This window comes from Arachis hypogaea, chromosome 9 (assembly GCF_003086295.3).
Source record: "Arachis hypogaea cultivar Tifrunner chromosome 9, arahy.Tifrunner.gnm2.J5K5, whole genome shotgun sequence".
In the NCBI taxonomy this organism is placed as follows: domain Eukaryota; kingdom Viridiplantae; phylum Streptophyta; class Magnoliopsida; order Fabales; family Fabaceae; genus Arachis; species Arachis hypogaea.
In genome coordinates, this window is record NC_092044.1 from 833,787 (window position 1) to 851,864 (window position 18,078).

At 28.2% G+C, this 18,078-nt stretch overlaps 2 protein-coding genes across 3 annotated transcripts; one reads left to right on the top strand and one right to left on the bottom strand.

The window, feature by feature from the left end:
- LOC112709756 (uncharacterized) lies at positions 1-3,828 on the bottom strand. Of its 2 annotated transcripts, none has more exons than XM_072203782.1 (11): positions 3,741-3,828; positions 3,374-3,540; positions 2,323-2,404; positions 1,829-1,903; positions 1,694-1,730; positions 1,408-1,491; positions 1,215-1,275; positions 1,008-1,114; positions 802-867; positions 478-618; positions 1-384 (listed from the first exon to the last, which is right to left on the bottom strand). In XM_072203782.1, the coding sequence occupies exons 2-10, from the start codon at positions 3,447-3,449 to the stop codon at positions 523-525; spliced, it is 684 nt and encodes a 227-aa protein (XP_072059883.1). In that variant the 5' UTR covers positions 3,450-3,540; positions 3,741-3,828; the 3' UTR covers positions 1-384; positions 478-522. The 2 variants fall into 2 exon arrangements, with proteins under 2 accessions (XP_072059883.1, XP_072059882.1); XM_072203781.1 differs by lacking the exon at positions 3,741-3,828 and adding an exon at positions 3,639-3,735.
- A 2,286-nt stretch (positions 3,829-6,114) lies between these two features.
- On the top strand, positions 6,115-11,034 carry LOC112709757 (protein RAE1). Its single transcript, XM_025761672.3, has 11 exons — positions 6,115-6,381; positions 6,546-6,632; positions 6,954-7,031; positions 7,160-7,353; positions 7,634-7,775; positions 8,858-8,938; positions 9,419-9,547; positions 9,648-9,725; positions 10,142-10,213; positions 10,334-10,414; positions 10,676-11,034. The coding sequence occupies exons 1-11, from the start codon at positions 6,334-6,336 to the stop codon at positions 10,724-10,726; spliced, it is 1,041 nt and encodes a 346-aa protein (XP_025617457.1). The 5' UTR covers positions 6,115-6,333; the 3' UTR covers positions 10,727-11,034.
- The last annotated feature ends 7,044 nt before the right edge of the window (positions 11,035-18,078 follow it).

Consider the following 18,078-nt stretch of genomic DNA (forward strand, 5'->3'; position numbering starts at 1 on the left):
TTGGGATCAAATATGACTTTCATTGTGTATAACTATGACAATATAATACCAGTCTCACTCAACTCAATTCAATTTAACAAAAGCTATTAATGTGAATTATATGAATAGGAAGAGACGATGGTGATGATGTTGGATTGTGGGAATAATCACAAAGTGCAAGCTTGTAGCTAACCCTCAACTGCATCTATATATCACAAAATAGCAAAAATGTAAAGGATAATGCAATAATGGTTCATGTTTAATATATATGCCCTTTTTAGAAACTTGGGCCATCATCAGAAAGAACAAGAGCTTGCTAAGGATTAAAACAAGCCACAACCACAAAGCATCTCTATCTGATTTGGTAGTTTTCCAAAAGTTCTGCTTTTACTTGAACAAGTGCCGCTGCCAACAAATCAAATTAGTGTAAGTCAGAAACAAAAGCTTCATGAAACCAAAAGATATTATGAGGAATGAAGAAAGGGTTGAAATGCATACCAATGATTCTGCTTCACAGAGAATCAGGTGGCTGAAAATCTAAGATCACTTTTGGTTTTCTCGCAGCCACTCAACGAAATTGTCGAGGATCAATGGCCATGCAAGTTCTGGATCGTAGTTATCAAGCGCTGGGAAACTTATCTGCGAATAAATGAAAAGATTAAAATAGCAAGTCAAGAAATTCAATATGAAGTACCTAAATGCAAATGGTTAAGAAGCCAATGGAGCTACAACAAATACATATTCTTCATATGTGATTCTGCGAAATGGCTGAAGGGATAATTATTATAATAACATCAAGACATGGCAGAAAAAAGTTCCTACCTCATTGCAAAACCGGAAAAATCCCATCCATTGATCCATGTTTATGACCTTGTAATCATCTTGAGTCTGCCATAAATGATAAAAACACATAGGTAAGAATTAACAAGAACTAAAAGAATATTCTAAAATCCACTACTCAACTTCAAGTATCCCACAGATGATAAAAACATGTATGAATAAACGAAAATGTAAAATCGATTACTCACCTTCAAATATTCCACAAATAAGTTGACTTGGGTTGGAAATGTTGAACTCAAAACAAGTGTAAGTAATTGACAGATGCTCTCTATATCAATGCTTTTCTGTTTCTCCTCTGTAAATGGTTAGGGGAATTAGATATAGTACATACATTACATGAACAAAGGAGAAAAGGGTAAACATTTTCTTTTAAAAAGAAAATTGCATGAGTATACCTGTTAAACAATATTGGAAAGCATAAGAATAGAAATCTGCAAAATTTGACGGCCTCCTAACCTTTACATTTGTCATCAAAATAAACAAGTTAGTAACTTACACAAAATTCCAAACATGAATAAGTAGCACTTTAGACTAACTAATTTCTCTATGAAAATGAATTATAAAAGAGTATCACCTAACAAATTATACCTCTTTTTCCAAGTCTGGAAGTGCTTTCTTCAATTTACTTACTGTATCAGCCCTTAGTGCTTTTAAGCCTCTCCTCCACTCATCCTGCAAATATTCAGTATATGGATGGGAAGGAAAGATAGTATCAAAACTACATGATTGTGCACCAAACATAAAAGAGACTTAAGTAATTCCTTATGCCCGTGCCTTTTATTTTCTATAAGTTTCTGTATTGTTGAGATGAAATAATTTCAAAAGAAGTTCTAACATTGAAATTTGTAATAGGCATATGAAAATTGTCTCTTACCAAAGTAAAATATCCTTGCTCGTCAGCTTTCATTTTCCTGTTGCATTTAGTCCTCATCATCTCCAAACAATTTAAAATAAAGATATAGGAATAATACAGCATAGAAGATTAATTAAGGCTAGCACTGTAGCTTACCATGCCAGCATCAAGATCCTCACATCAGTATGATCCACCTCCATATCAGCACAGAGGGTTTCAATTCCTTCTGGGCTGTATCCAAAGTAAATAAGTAAACTAATTTACCTAGTATTTGCATGAAAAAAGCTACTTATTAAACAATGAATCTCCATCTGTCAACTTTCAAACATACATAACTCTTTTTTTTATGATATTTTAATTTTAATTTCTTTTTGCATCTTATTTTGATTCATCTTTGATGTTTTAAATAGTAAGTATCGTGTCATCCTATGTTTCCCAAGAGGTTGATTCCTAAGCTGTAGTTGATACATTAATTGAGCTAGAACAGTTAATTTACATAACTCAGTAGCCACTGATGATTGGGAACTAAAATAACCCATATGTCCACATCCGAGTCTTGAAAATTGGATTAAGAATTCGACATCATAATATAATTTGGTTCATACATATTGAGTTGCAGAAAATAAAATCTGTGGATGAAGCATACTTACTCAATCACCCCAGATCCATTGGCATATGTATAAAATAGACTATCAATTCTTTCCAATTCCTTTGAGCTCGCTTTACTCGAGGCTGAAAATTTTACTCATATTAGGACATATAGCAACACATTATTTGCTATTTGTCGAATGGTATAAATATGATTCTATTAAAGACACGCACACACCGGAAGAAACAGGTAATGCTAAACATATATAGTTCAAAACACATATAAGCAAGTCTATAGGCATGCAATTCCTATCTACCATATAAAACCAATCCAAGTAGACGCAACATGCTTAGCTTTTGACACGCTCGGGTGGATACCGCAAATATCTTAGCTTTCCCCAATGGCAAATGGATTCATAAAATAACTTTCCTTTGCTATGATTTTCTTCCAATAATATCGAAGAGTCCCCATCATCAGAATAATAATGAGAAGCAAGGTACATCCGACTTCAATTGCAATATTTCAATTGTACTTGACTGCTTCGAGTTATACACTCAGCCGAGTCATAAACTTGCACGAAATCTCTCATTTAGAGGATATGATTAATGCAGCAACGTGTACAAACTAACTTTCCTCTTCAAAATAACTAGCTAGTAGCTATCCTTCAAGTTAAGAGCAAGAACTTAGACTTTTAGGACAAGCAATTTTATAATTGTTTGGCGCCCCATTTTTTCGACCAAACAAATATGCTGTTTATCAAGCTTGAGTTGTCCATACCATAGTTTGATCTATCCCTACTAATTAACTAGATCAAACTTTTTTCTTATATATATATCTATGCCACTTAGTTTCTCTCCTTATCAATCCACAATATCAAAACACAACAGAATTACGAAAGTAAATTTATGTATGAAAATAAAATATTTCCCGGAAAAATTAACAAAACGAAAAAAAAAAAACTTTAACATGACCTGTAATACCTTTAAAAAAAAAGATAAGCCCTTAATTTAGTCATTAAATAAATATTCAATTGAAGAACAAGCATAACAGCAGCTCAAAGCAGCAAAATTGTAACAACAAATTATGGAAAATTACAAAAACACAAAAAATACCTGAACGGAATAGATCAGCAGCAGAGGAATTGATTGAATTGGATTGACCCGTTTTCTTAGATGCAGAGCGTCGCATCTTCAATTTTCAATTCCAAATCGATTCGAATCGGCGAGTGAAGTGAGCAAGCGAGAGAAGAATCTTCGTCGCTTCACGAAAGCACCTGAAGCTGAATCAGAAAGGCGCCAAATTGGAAAATTGGAAGGGAAAAGAGAAAATTTGATAGATGGATATATAGAGAAGAGGAAATTAGGTTAATAAAAATACGATTTTTTTTTTCCTTCTTCTATCTTTGTTGTTGTTGTTCTTGTATTCAGAAAATGACGTGGATGATTACAAATTTACAACTAAGTGTGAATGAGAATTTACCTCATTTAATTTTAAAGTGCTGTTTTCTTTTTTCGTTTCTTTGACTTCGAGTCTTTGACTTTGCATGCTTCTTCGCTCATACTACTACAAACCTTAAATATTTTAGACCTAGGTTTTAGTTTTGTTTTTGAGAAGTATCAGAGTCTAGTAATTTTTGTGATTTGTATTCATTAAGTAGTTATTAATGATGTTTTTAATGGTATGAGATTTTATTTAATAGTGTAGAATTACTCACTCTTCTTTTACTGGTTATATACGGATTAGAATTTAATAAAATTGTTAGTCTCCTAGACTTTTCCTTTGTTTTTTCCTCCCTTAAATTTCAATGTAAAAAAAAAAATTATAAATGTTATTTGGACAAAGTATATTTTGTTGTTGATATTTTTTAAAATTTTTAAAATTATCTTTGATTTATTTTTAGTGTTTTAGAAAATAATTAATTCTGTCTTTAATATCTAATTTAATTCTTAGCATTTTAAAAATAATATTTAAATAGAAGGATAAATTTAGGAATAAATCACACAAACAAATTAAATTGGGATTAATATTAAACAAATGTCTTAAAATAAAATAGGTTATATGCATGTTTAATTTTATCTCTATGTAAATTAAATCAATTGAATTCGATTTATTATATATGCTATATCAATAGTAAATCGAATCTAATTTATTCTATCTATTTATTACTTCTGCAGTATATACATATAAACCGAATCTAATTGACTGATACATATTATTGATATTTCTGTCAATAAGAAAATATTCTCCATTTGGATTCAAATAAAATATCAACAAAATCAAAATGAATAAAAATAGAAATGCAACTTTTGTATTTTAGTTAAAATTTCAGAAAATCTACATTTTTATAAATTTATGAATGTAAAATAAAATATTAAATATTTTTTAAAAATCCATTAAAAATATTATTTGACTTATTAGTATCTAAAAAATTATTATCAAAATTTTTGATGTTGAAAAAATTAATATAAAGTATAACTCTTTAAAGTGACATAAAAGTTAAAACTTGAATTTTTTTCAGAATTAGAAATAATAAATAGTTATACAATATATAATGACCAATTATATTTATACAATATGTAATTTGTGAAATTCAGTATAAAATTTATGCTTGATGATTGTATATATGCTATTACAAATCCAAGTTTAACTATTTAATTTAGAAGTAGGTTATCAAAATAATAAGTTCTATACTTAATTTTATAAATTAAATAATAATTTAATTGATATAATATTTTAAAGGTAATCATACAAACAAATCAAATGGGATCAATATTACACTAATATCCTAAAGTGAATTAGCTTACATGTATATCTTAAAGTAATTCTATGTAAATTAAATCAACTAAATTCGATTTATGATTTTTAATGTAAATTGGATTCGATTTACTATATACGCTATATCAATAGTAAATCGATTTACTATTGATATAGTATATATATGTAAATCGAATCAAGATAATTATTTATTTATTCTATATTAACTTTAAAACATAAATATCAATAAAAAAATACTCTCATTTGGATTCAAATAAAATATTAAAAAAATCAAAACGAATAAGAATAAAAATTCAATTTTTGTGTTTTAGTTCAAATTCTAAAAAATTATATTTTTATAAACTTATGAATGTAAAATAGAACATTAAACGAATTCTAAAAATTCATTAAAAATTATCATTTGACTCATTAGTATCTAAAAAATTATTACTTAGTGTTAAAAAAAATAAATATAAAATATAGCCTTCTAAGATAGTATAAGAGTGAAAATTTAAATTTTTTTATAGTTAGAAATAATAGATAATTATACAATATAATTACTAACTATATTTATATAATATTTAATTTAAAAAAATAATTAAAATACGAATAATTCACATTAATAAAATGAATGGTGATCAAAATTATACAAATATCCTGAATATAAATTAGTTAGTAATTGATTTAGCCATTTACATGTATATCAAATTAGCATAGTTTAAATTAATAAGCCGTCAAATAAATCGAATTAGATCAATTCGATTTACTAAAAAAGAGCTAAAAAAATTAAGTCCAAAAAAATATATAATTTTGCATGAAATTAAATTATCTAAATCTAAAATTTAAAAGCTAAATATCTAAAATATAAGTATAAAATTATTCATAACCTTTATATATTGCTAGTTTAAATAACATATTTAAATCATATCTTCAATAAAAAAGTGTCTTTCACACCAACTTCATTAGATTTTTTATTTTCAATTCACAAAAATTAAATTCTTAAACAAACTCAATATCCAATCTAACAACTTATTTATTTTCATTTTCTCACATTAAAAAATTGTGTAATTATTTGGGCGCACCACTGCACCGTTCAGGTAAGATATTTATTATATAGTCATCGGAGAAGGTAAAATCAACAGGAAGCCCCTCAAGTTAGCGTTATTTCGAAATTGACCCTCTCTTCTCCTCCTTCAGACTTGAGATTAAAACCTTGTTTCAGTTCCTTCCTTAGTTCAAAAATCAAAATACAAAACCCTCCAAAACAAACTCTTCTTTCTCTTTCTTTCAGTAGATTCTGTCTTTGTTTTTCTTCAAAATGTCCACTTTCGGTTCCGCCAATACAAATCCCAACAAATCCTACGAGGTATTGCATTCTACATTCTCCAATTTCTGCTTCAACACTTTCTTATTCTTTCGCACTATTATCATAATTATGGTCTTTAATTATTGTTATTATTATTATTATTATTATTATTATTATTATTATTATTATTTTGGTTGTTAATTTGTGGTTGCAACTTTTTTTAGGTAACCCAGCCACCTGGTGATTCAATTTCCAGCCTTTGTTTCAGTCCCAAGGCCAATTTTCTTGTCGCTACTTCATGGGATAACCAGGTTTCAGTTTGACTTGGATATTAGGGCATATTTTTTTGTTGATGTTTTGTGTTATTTCTATTTTTTAGTGTTAGTTCACAAAAGGAAAATGGTCACAATGTTATCTTTTTGGTGTTTCTGGCTTTTACCATTAACTTCTCAAACTGAAAGTGATATGATGTTTTTTGTAATTAGTATTAGAAAGAAGAGGTGACAGAAAATACTTCTGAAACTAAACCAGCTCTTCAAATTGTGTTAAGAAAAAGCTCTTATGTTGTGTTTAATTGTTTGATAGACAAATGTTTTTTTTTTTTTGGTGAATTTCTTTTGTCAATATCGTAGGTTCGATGTTGGGAGATTGCAAGGAATGGAACTGTTATCAACAGCACACCCAAGGCTTCAATATCTCATGACCAACCAGTAATGAATTTCAGCTCATTTTATTAAAAAAAAAAAAGAAAAAGAAATTATTATTATTAGTAGTATTACTGGAAATTTCTTTTGGACTGAAATGGCATTGTAATTAATGTTCTCTTTTATTGTTTAAGGTTTTGTGCTCCACTTGGAAGGATGATGGAACAACAGTTTTCTCCGGAGGCTGCGACAAGCAAGTCAAGATGTGGCCGCTTTTGTCCGGTGGACAGCCAATGACTGTTGCCATGCACGATGCCCCCATTAAAGAGATTGCGTGGATACCGGAGATGAATCTCTTAGCCACTGGGAGCTGGGATAAGACCCTAAAGTATGCTTTTTGATTCCTTTTCTTCATTTTTAGTTTAATGAGACTTAGTTTATTTTGTTGACAGCTTCAATTTTGCAGGACAAAAAATTGAATTCAAATTGCTAATACCCTTACTATTGTTCTGGTTCATTATAGTTTTGGTCAGAAAGATGCATTTTATAATTTTCTTTAATTTTGTTTTCCAACACCTTTACATGGTATCATTGTTATGGTTTGTATTGAAGTTATAGCTACTTCAGAAATTATTTTATGAATTATGTATTTACTTTTTTATTTATAGGTATTGGGATACTAGGCAGTCAAATCCAGTGCATACTCAACAACTCCCTGATCGCTGTTATGCAATGTCAGTGAAACATCCACTGATGATTGTAGGAACTGCAGATAGAAATCTGATTGTCTTCAACTTGCAGAATCCTCAGGTGGTGTTTATTCTGTTACTTGTTTTGAGAGTATCTTTGTTGCTTGTAACACAGTGAGCAATAGATTGGTGCCTATTGTAAATTTTGATTTTTATACTTAGGAAGTTGAAATTCAACTATAAATTCTCTAATGAGTATTCAATTTGAGTAACATGGATGCTAGTGTATAATTTTGTGAGATAATGTTAAATATACAAGTGTTATGAGAACAGTTATGTTCTTATAAAATATCATAACTTGGATAGCAAACTATTAAAGGGCATTGTGCACTTCACAGGACTTGAGGCTGATCATCCAAACTTTCTCAGTAGAATTGTCTTCTAGGAAAACCCTAAAATAAATAAATAAGTTGGTATAGGTAAGTAAGTAAATAAATACAAGCTCATTACAATTTATCAATACCTGAATGCAATATGCTAAACTTAACTTAGTACTCTAAATGTCTATAAAACCATGTTTTTCTTAGTACTCTAAATGTCTATAAAACCATGTTTTTCTTTTTCTTACTTTGATAAATAAAATTTCATTATCTACATAATGGGGGTCGCATCCTATCTCTTGAGGTGCCCATTGCCCACAAATAGGAGGAAATACATGCCATTTTGAACATATTGTAGAGAATCTGAAAAAGAAAAGGTGCAATCTAACAACTGAACTATTACGTTACTGTATGCAAAAGCTTGATCTTTTTTCTATTAGATAGGGTCAGTTACATGGATGCAATTGTGTAGTGGCATAAACCATGGCTATAGAAAACTAAGCAAACTATTTACTATTCAAATTTACATCTTTACTTGTAATTTTGTCTATTATTTTTCTTGGTTCACTCCACCTCTAATGGTTGGATTACCACCTATCTTATATACTCTTTTATTAAGATTCCTATAGGTCTACACACATGGCCAAACCAGCCAAGAGCATTTTTTTGTTTTATTTCAAACTAGTCACATGGTCTATTTTATTGGTTTACAAGGAACAATTTATGAAGCACTGATTTCATATTAATATTTGAAGAGCAGCTGATTTCAATAAATGTCTATTATTTGATGTTTTTATTCTTATCTGTATTGAAATCCTAACAGACTGAGTACAAAAGGGTGGTTTCACCCCTGAAGTATCAGACAAGATGTGTTGCTGCTTTTCCAGATCAACAAGGCTATTTGGTATGTATTTGCATGCTTTTCCTGATCAGACAAGATGTGTTGCATTCCTACATTCAGTTACACCGACAGAAGTTGTCTTGTCCTTTTATTTTATTTGATATAATTCCTGCTATGATTAGTGTGATGCTGTGAAGAGCCTCCATAGTTTGATGATGCTATAGTTGGTTTATGCTAAAAGGATTTTGAACTAACATCTCTCGGATGACAATGCTGAGGCCTTATTTAACGAGATATAACTTGTAGAAGCTGCAAATTGAATAATTCTATTCCTTATTTTCCTTTGCCATACTTGTTTAGTTGCTCTATGCATGCATGGTCGGAAATCTTCCAGTTTTAATTGTTTTCTCCTCCATCATCACCGGTATTCTCTTGGTGATGTTATTCTCACCATTGGTAAAATCTTCATGTATATATATTCACTGAAAGACTAAAGCATTACTTTAAATTAACACTGTTAAGCATTGATTATTCTCTTTGTAGGTTGGCTCAATAGAGGGAAGAGTTGGAGTCCAACACCTAGACGATGCACAACAAAACAAGAACTTTACTTTCAAATGCCACCGAGAGAATAATGAGATATATTCTGTCAACTCTCTAAATTTCCATCCGGTAACACACCATATAATATCAAACTTAGTTGAAGTTCGTTCTGAAAGGTAGTTGATCTAATATTCTGTAGTGTCATATCTTATTTGACATTTGCATTCAGGTACACCACACTTTTGCAACTGCTGGATCTGATGGTGCTTTTAATTTCTGGGATAAGGACAGTAAGCAGAGACTCAAGGTTCTAATATTTCTCTGAAATTCTCCCTTCCACTTGTCGTTTTATGAAATTGATCATTGGAATTTCCAAACACACTTTCACATTTGTGTTGTAAAATAATAGTTTTTGTGCTAGTAGGTCCCATCTGTATGTATGGCATAAGCTCATCTGGTAGCCATGATATCACTATTATTTGGCTTAGTTTCTTTTCTCATTTGGTTACCCTGAGTGGGAGGCACATGCTCTCTAATTTTCCTGTTTTTCTATATAGGCAAAGTGAAGGGCGAATCCCTTTCAGATTTGGTTTTTAATTTTCTGGATTTTAGAGCCGTTATCTCTATATTGATCATGCATTATTTTCTATGCAGCTTAATGTTTTTCATGAAGTATTTGATGTTGCTATCATTTGACTTATAACACATGAATATGTTTTGCAGGCCATGCAAAGGTGTAGCCAACCCATACCTTGCAGTACATTCAACAATGACGGATCCTTATTCGCATATGCGGTATGTCTCATTGTTTTCACAAACCATTTTTTTTTTCAACTTCCCGCAGAATTCAAGTTGCGATTGGTTTGTTCAAGATACGATATGTAATTTGATTCTGAAACGTGTTTCATTCTGTAGGTCTGTTATGATTGGAGCAAGGGTGCAGAAAATCACAATCCAACCACAGCCAAGAACTACATCTTCCTGCACATACCACAGGTACACTCATGCATATATACAACTTAGTAGATTGTTAAATAATCTTCTGAAGAACATATTATAACAACTTATCTAAGAAGTAAAAAATTAAACAAATTCGGGGTGCTTCATTCATTTAGATGCCTCTTCATTCCATTGTTAACTATGAATTTATAGTTCCATGATGCACAGAACTTCCTATGTTATTCTTGTATTGTTTCCTTTCTCTTTTTTTATGTTCTAAGTAGAGATTAGCACTTAGCAGTTACGTCTTGTGAGCAGGAATCTGAGGTTAAAAGCAAGCCAAGAACTGGAGCAACAGGTAGAAAGTGAGGGCTTTGTTAAAAGGGTCAGAGTTTTGGAGAATTCGTTACAGAGATTTGATACGCGATTCAACAAAATCAGTCATTTGATGTTTTGGCGAAATCTGCTAATATTGCTTGATATAAGATTTTCTTTTTAGGGTTGCCAGTCTTTTCTAGTCTGCCAATGTACTGATATATTGATTTGAGGTTAGGTTGATTCCCTTTAATCACATGTACAGATTGGTTCTGATATCTTTTTGAAATTTTTGGATGGATCTGATGGATTCTTCTTTCATTCATAACTAAAGGTGTGCAATTTTTTTTGGGGAGAGAAAATATTCTTGTTCTTGAAAAGAGAAAATCACCTGTTTGTGGTAACTCTAGAGTCAGTTGTTACCATTAGAATAAAACAGTGGTCTAGCATAGTTGTGTGTCTTGTCTGACCAAAAACAAATAGCTTAGTGTGAAGAGGGAAAAAAATAACACTGCATAACAACCTTTGAAGCCGTGTTAAAAAAATAGAGGATTACTGTTATATGAACATCCTGAACAGGGAAAAAAATGCTTATAACATTTGCGAGTTAGAATTTAGGGATTTGGTTCCTCTAAAGTTTGAATTTCACTTTAGAGAGTAAAATATAATTATAATCTTCTATCCTTGGATAGTTTTTCTTTCATATTTATTTTTGGTCCCACCTATAAAATCAATGGTGAGAGATCACACTTTACATTCTAAAGTAAAATTCAAACTTTAGAGGATCTAAATCCACATTTCAAGACCTGACTCTCTCCATTTTTCTCTAAAACAACAACAAAGTCTTATTTCATTAGGTGAGATTGATTATATGAATCAAACAATGTTATTGTATTTTATTATGTATTATATTTACAGTAAGATGGTTTATACATAAATCTTCTTTAATTACTTCTGTATGGTTTTTTTTGGGTATTTCTTTCGACGTCTGTTTATCTTTAAATAAATAAATAAAAAGAAAAACTTGAAAAAGTAAGGGGAGGAAGAGAGATTGATAAAGGGCGTTCCAAGAGTGGAAAAAATATTGGATGTTAAAGAAATAGAAACTAAATGAGTGGTGGAACAATTGTGTAGCACAATATGATATAGAGTTTGTTGATAGTTATATGTTACATAAAGAGTTAAACTAAAAAGCTAAATTAATAACTTCTAATTTGACAACTTAAACTCTTGTTGAAGTCTCAAACATGTTCTAATAAGGTTTCATTCAGATAACATCATTTATCCTTTTAGTCTCCCCGTCCACAAGTATATCTTACTTTTGACTAAAGCGCACAAAGCTAATAAATGATTAACTTTAGGATAATTTTAAAGTATTTAGACAAATTTAATCTTAAAAAGTTATCAAATCTTAATACATAATCAAGTATAATACAATTCATGAATATGATTATAACTGGAAAAAGTGCATTAGAACATTCTTAAACTAATGAAGTAATTTATATTATTTAAAAACGACTATGTTACGTGGACACCAAAATCAACTACTAAAGTCAGCATCAGTATAAAATACATATTAGAATATAAATACATATTGAAAATAAATTAAATCACACATATATTTAGATACAAATACATTAGTGGTTAATTTTAATGTATAAATAATATTTTTTTATTTTTATTTTGAGTATTTTCTGTTTTTAAGATTTTATGAAAAAAAGAGTAAAAATAATAAAATGTAATTTTTTATTTTTTTTTTTACAAAATTTTAAAAATAAAAAATACTAAAAATAAAAGTACACAATGAAAATGCATGGAATATGAGTGACTAGAAGTAGTAGTATAGTTTGTACATGAATTTCTTCTAATGGATGTATGGATGGAAGATAATCAAAATGTTTTGCACTTTTCACTATATAATGAAAGTATAGTGATGTTAGATTGAGTAGTGTTGAAGAAAGGAACATAAGAGGCCATAACAAAGTTTCTTGTTCATTAAAAAATATGATTGCTTCGGATTTCTATATCATTCTAAAAGCACGCGTAATCTTTACCTTTTCGCCTTGGTCGCTCAATGCTACTTACTACTCAAATCACTTTATTTCCATCGAAATTACAACCACCCCAAAAATAATAATAATAATAATAATAATAATAATAAACTAAGGTAGTTAATGTCAATTAAAATTTAAAATTTACAATACCACACGAAAAGAAATTAATGATCGATTTCTTATCTTATAAGGTCGTGAGTTTTGTTTATAATATCAAAATGACGGTCATTTTAATTGGTAACATTCTCTAATCGTAAACTTTTACGTACCAAAAGAAAATTGCTATGAATATTTTAGTGTTAGACTGTTTAATTCTAAGGAAATAATTTTTTTTTTCATTTTCGTTTTACCCCAAGGCTATCATATATAAGACTGCTTTTTTTAAAAAAAATATATAAATAAATAAATAAAGTTCATAAAGTGATTCACTCGTAAAATGAGATAATTCCAAATTCATACAAAAAAAAATATTGTTTACACATAACAAATGTTTATAGATGATCACTTTTAGTTTCTTAAAAAAATTTCCAAAAAAAATACTCGTATTTATTCTTTGATGAGAGATGACATATTAAAATTGCGTCCTGTTGAAAGTGCATTTTCATTAATTATAATGAATTTCCATTGCATCCAATCCTTCATATATTTACATAAAAGCTTTTAATTTAATTATTTTTATGATGCCATTTTTTTAGCAAAGGCATATGACTACAATTGCTATTTGCGATATCTCAAATTTAGCTGAGAGATTATGATACCGTTTTTTTTTTCTCTAAACAACCGATCAATATTTTAGATTTTTTTTTAAATCAGAAAAGATAATTAATTGGTTAAACATAAGATTTGATTAGTTTGCCTAAAAAAATAAGGAGAAAATTATTTAAAGTCTCCTTTTTTTGTGTGAAGGAGTGCATGATTTAAAATTAGAATTATTCTCCGATTCATGTACAAGCATTTTTTCTATACAAATTTTTATAAGTTATTTATATTTACGCATTTTGTATCATTACTGCACGTTCTTCTTCTTCAAGTGGCTTAGGTGTGGTTCAATTCAGAAAAAAATGTAGCATTAGAAAAAATATTTTTTTGTATCTGCAGCAAATTTGGGTGTAATACGAAGATATTTGGGTGTATTTTTATTCTGATAAATTCTGCATAATTCAAAACTCTTTCTCTTCTTCCTTCTCATCTTCTGTTGTTTCTTCTTCTTCATCTTCTTATTTCATATTCTCATAATTCTTTTTGGAAGGAAAAAATCAAACAAATTAAAAAACAAAAAATATATAATATTGCAAAATCAATAGAAAGAGGATGAGGGAAGAAAATGCAGTAACAACAACAGTAATAGAAAAACGACGATGAAGATGAAATACGTGAAAAAAAAGAGGAGAAACGCAAAAAAGAAGGAGGAGGAACGCAAAGCGCGCTATGAAAACCATTGAGCAACGCGTGTGTTGACACGCTCGTATGGGTGAGCGTCCTTTTTGTTGGGTTTGGCCCAACTTATATAACTTGTAAACCAAAATAACTTGTATGTGTAGACACTTCTCTTAAAATTATTCAGTTTAATCTTACAATTATTATAATTATGTAGAATTCTTTGGTTGCTATATATTGGTTAGTTAATCATAATAATGCATGATTATATTTTATTACCCCTAAAACCACATTATATGTGCATGTTCATTTTATATCGGCCAAAAATGGATCATATAATGTGTTTCTACTTATAACACTAATGATATTATCATGTGAAAAAAGAGAGAAATAAAATCAGTCATTATACACTAAAATTAATTATTAAATTAATTATCACTATTTGTTTTGCAAAAGTTAAAAACCGTCACTATCTGACTCTAAAATCGTCGCTAATTATCAAAATTTATGTAATGTATAAATACATATGTTATTGTTAGATATTAGATAAAAAAGAAATTGAGACATTATTCTATCATCACAATATAAAAGTCTTTCATATTAATTATCATATAATAACAGAAGCTCAAAAATATTTAATGATGATAAATAAATATCTATTGTTATAATATTTATCCTAACTTCGGTAAAATTATCCATGGATTCACATTGACTGATAGTGTATAAAATTAAAATTTGTTGTTAATTACTGCAAATAAACAATATTTTCATTATGTATGTCTAGTCTCTAGAATAATGTGATTATTAGCATTATTATTAGTATTGACAAGCCCGTGTACTCACTGCATATATTTTTTGATGTTTGATCAATCTCATAATACAAATGCACACGGTACCCTAATTATTATTTTTTTATAATCATTAAAAAAAGAGAGCATATAGTAATTATACTATTTTTCAATAATCATAATTGAGAGAATAGAAATAATATCAAAGGAGTGATCAGTGAAAGGCTATAGGCTGGCCAATGGGAAATTCACAATAAAGTCTTTAAAATTTATAAATAAATAAATCTCATTTGCTCTAATTTTTATGCTATTTTTTTTATTAGTAATTTGAACATAAATAACTCTCTAGTTGCACTTATATATATATGTATGTTTTAATATTTTCAAACAATAATTAAGGTATCATTAATATCATTTAAATATAACATGATTAAATATAGATTGATTTATTAAGTTATCTTTTTTCTTTTTATTAATAAAAAAAACTATCTATGTTAAGGGGCAACAATAAACCCTAAATGATCCTAATATAATAGTGTCTAATAAATATTATATTTATACGTGTAATATCATACCTCATCATTATTAACAAAACTCACTCAAACCTTTGATAGTATAATTGATAAATTGTATTAATTATCATTCATTATAAACACTCTGTTTATTTACTTGCTATATATTTCATTCATGTAATTTGCAAAATACAAAATAACTCATGAAATCAAGTATATATATAAATACGGTATTTTTCTTTGTAGCCTCTATAGTATTTATACCCTCATTACCTCTTTTTAAACTAATTAGTTCCAATAAATTATAATAAATAAAAATATTATTTGTACACTAAAATTAGTCATTAAAATCAGCTATTAATGTATTTGTGTATAAATATATGTATAGTTTAATTTATTTTCAATATGTATTTATATTTCAACGTATATTTTATACTGGTAGCTGATTTTAATGTATATACAAAGCATAATTAAATAATACGTATAGTATATTGTCCTTTTGGAATATCCATGGTGATGACTGTATGTATCTAAAAAGAGTTGGCAAAAAAACATAATTATTTGTAATGTGACTCAAGAAAATTGGCTCAAATTATACTAAAAGGCATTGTACACCTTAATTGCTTATGTAACTATGATTATTATCTGCTAATTTTTTTTCTGCTTTTAGAAACTATGAGACACATGTTTATGAAAAAATTAAACATATAATTTAAACAATTTTTTTATGAGTCATTTTCGTGTGTGTATATATATTATGTGCCTTGTGCCGGCTGCTTTCTGCCTCTTCTCAGTAAACTCATTTTTTAAATATTGTTACTTAGGTTAGGTTAAATGATGGATTAAAAACTAGCTTGGGTTACTTAATTAATTAATATAATTATTAATAAAAAAAATTTACTACTATTTGTAGTACATGAAAAGCTTTCAAAAACACTAATAATTTACCATAGTCAGTGACTCTCATAATTATTTACCATGTCAACTACTACATAATTTTATATAGACATATATACATATAAGTACATAATGATTTGATTGATTTTTATGTGACTCCAATACTATAGTTTATACAACTTTATACACCTAAGTATTATTATTATTTTATTTATTTATTTATATTATAATGTCCTTTCATTCTTCTCAGAGGCATTGCGTTACTATCTGAGTGGCCTAATTAGAATGACTTTGAATATTTAATTTATGGTTATAGTTATTTTTTTTAAGGTACGTACCTATCTTAAAAAATTCACATAATAACAAGATTCGATCATTTTAGAAATCACAATAAGTATATATAGTAAACAAATTTGAATGCATGCATCATGTAACATATTTTCACACACAACACATGCATTTATTGGAGTTATTTGCTTGGACATTCAAATTGGATAAGCCTCAAATTTTAGGTGCCAAGACCCAACTTTCTCGGCATGTGCTACTCACCTATAACTCATGAGTACAAAAATAAAAATATTATTTGTATATTAAAATTAATTAGTAAAATTAATTATTATGTATTTATATATAAATATATGAATTGTTTAGTTTATTTTTAATATATATTTTATATTTTAATATTTATTTTATATTAATGATTAATTTTGGAAATTGATTTTAATGTACACCTAATATTATTAGTGTAAAAAAATATTTTTAAAAAATGACAATTGAGCAAATAATAGTATGATGATTTTTTGATAACTCATCGGACAACGTTTGAGTAAGAATAAGAATTATTAAGACTAAGAATGAAATTCTCCTTTCACCATTAAACTTCTGTTTTTTTTTTTTTTTTGTTGGAACAAAACAATTATGATAAAGTAGGAAAAAAATAATTTTAACACAAGAATTCTTATGAAAATATTATTGTATAAGTGAGCATAAAAGTAATTGAAAATTGACACCAGGACCATAATTTTGTGATTCTTTGTTTATTTGCTTAATTTCTATTTATTTATCCATGTTTTATAACATAGTGTTTTCAAAATTGTTTAGAATCACCTTTTTGATAGAAGCCAATTTTAGATTACAATAATCTAATAATAAGCATGTGTCATAGGCAGGGTTGTTATCGGTTTGGTTTGGTTCGATTTTAGACAAAAAATTAATTAAACCGAATCGAACCAAACCAAAAATGGTTTAATTTGGTCGATTTTTTGTTTTTAAATTATAACTAATAGAAAATTAATCTCAGTAATATGATGTTCGAAAACAATTAATAAACTGAAATAACATTACATTACATTTAAATTTAATACAATTTCAACTCATTCCAAACAACTAAATATAAAACAAACACATTTGTTAAGTCTATAATTTTTATTTCAAAGCATTATATACTAAGCCACTTTTTCGATTCGGTTCAGTTTGGTTTGGTTTCTGCTGAGCCAATCGAAAACCGAACCGAACCGATCAGTTTAATTCGAAAAAAAATCCTTTTTTTTATTTGATTGTTGTAAATTTCGTTTCGGTTTTACGTTAAATTTTGGTTCGATTTGATAACTTACCCCCCTAGACATAAGTCATGGATTTATTTATATTTTAGGAAAACATATATATATATATATATATATTATTTTTTTAAACCGTGAAAAACTATAAGATGTAAATAAATAGATACTTAGATCTAGAGTTATGTGTATATATAGGTTTTTGAACGGACTTTTATTGTA

Excerpts from the sequence above, each read along its gene's own strand:
- LOC112709757 (XM_025761672.3), top strand. The coding sequence starts at position 6,334 with ATGTCCACTTTCGGTTCCGCCAATACAAATCCCAACAAATCCTACGAG. Across the intron at positions 7,354-7,633 it reads AGCTGGGATAAGACCCTAAA|GTATTGGGATACTAGGCAGT; the intron begins GTATGCTTTTTG and ends TTTTATTTATAG. Across the intron at positions 9,548-9,647 it reads ACTCTCTAAATTTCCATCCG|GTACACCACACTTTTGCAAC; the intron begins GTAACACACCAT and ends ATTTGCATTCAG.
- LOC112709756 (XM_072203782.1), bottom strand. The coding sequence starts at position 3,449 with ATGCGACGCTCTGCATCTAAGAAAACGGGTCAATCCAATTCAATCAAT. Across the intron at positions 2,405-3,373 it reads TGCTGATCTATTCCGTTCAG|CCTCGAGTAAAGCGAGCTCA; the intron begins GTATTTTTTGTG and ends TAAAATTTTCAG. Across the intron at positions 1,731-1,828 it reads AGGATCTTGATGCTGGCATG|GAAAATGAAAGCTGACGAGC; the intron begins GTAAGCTACAGT and ends TAAATGCAACAG.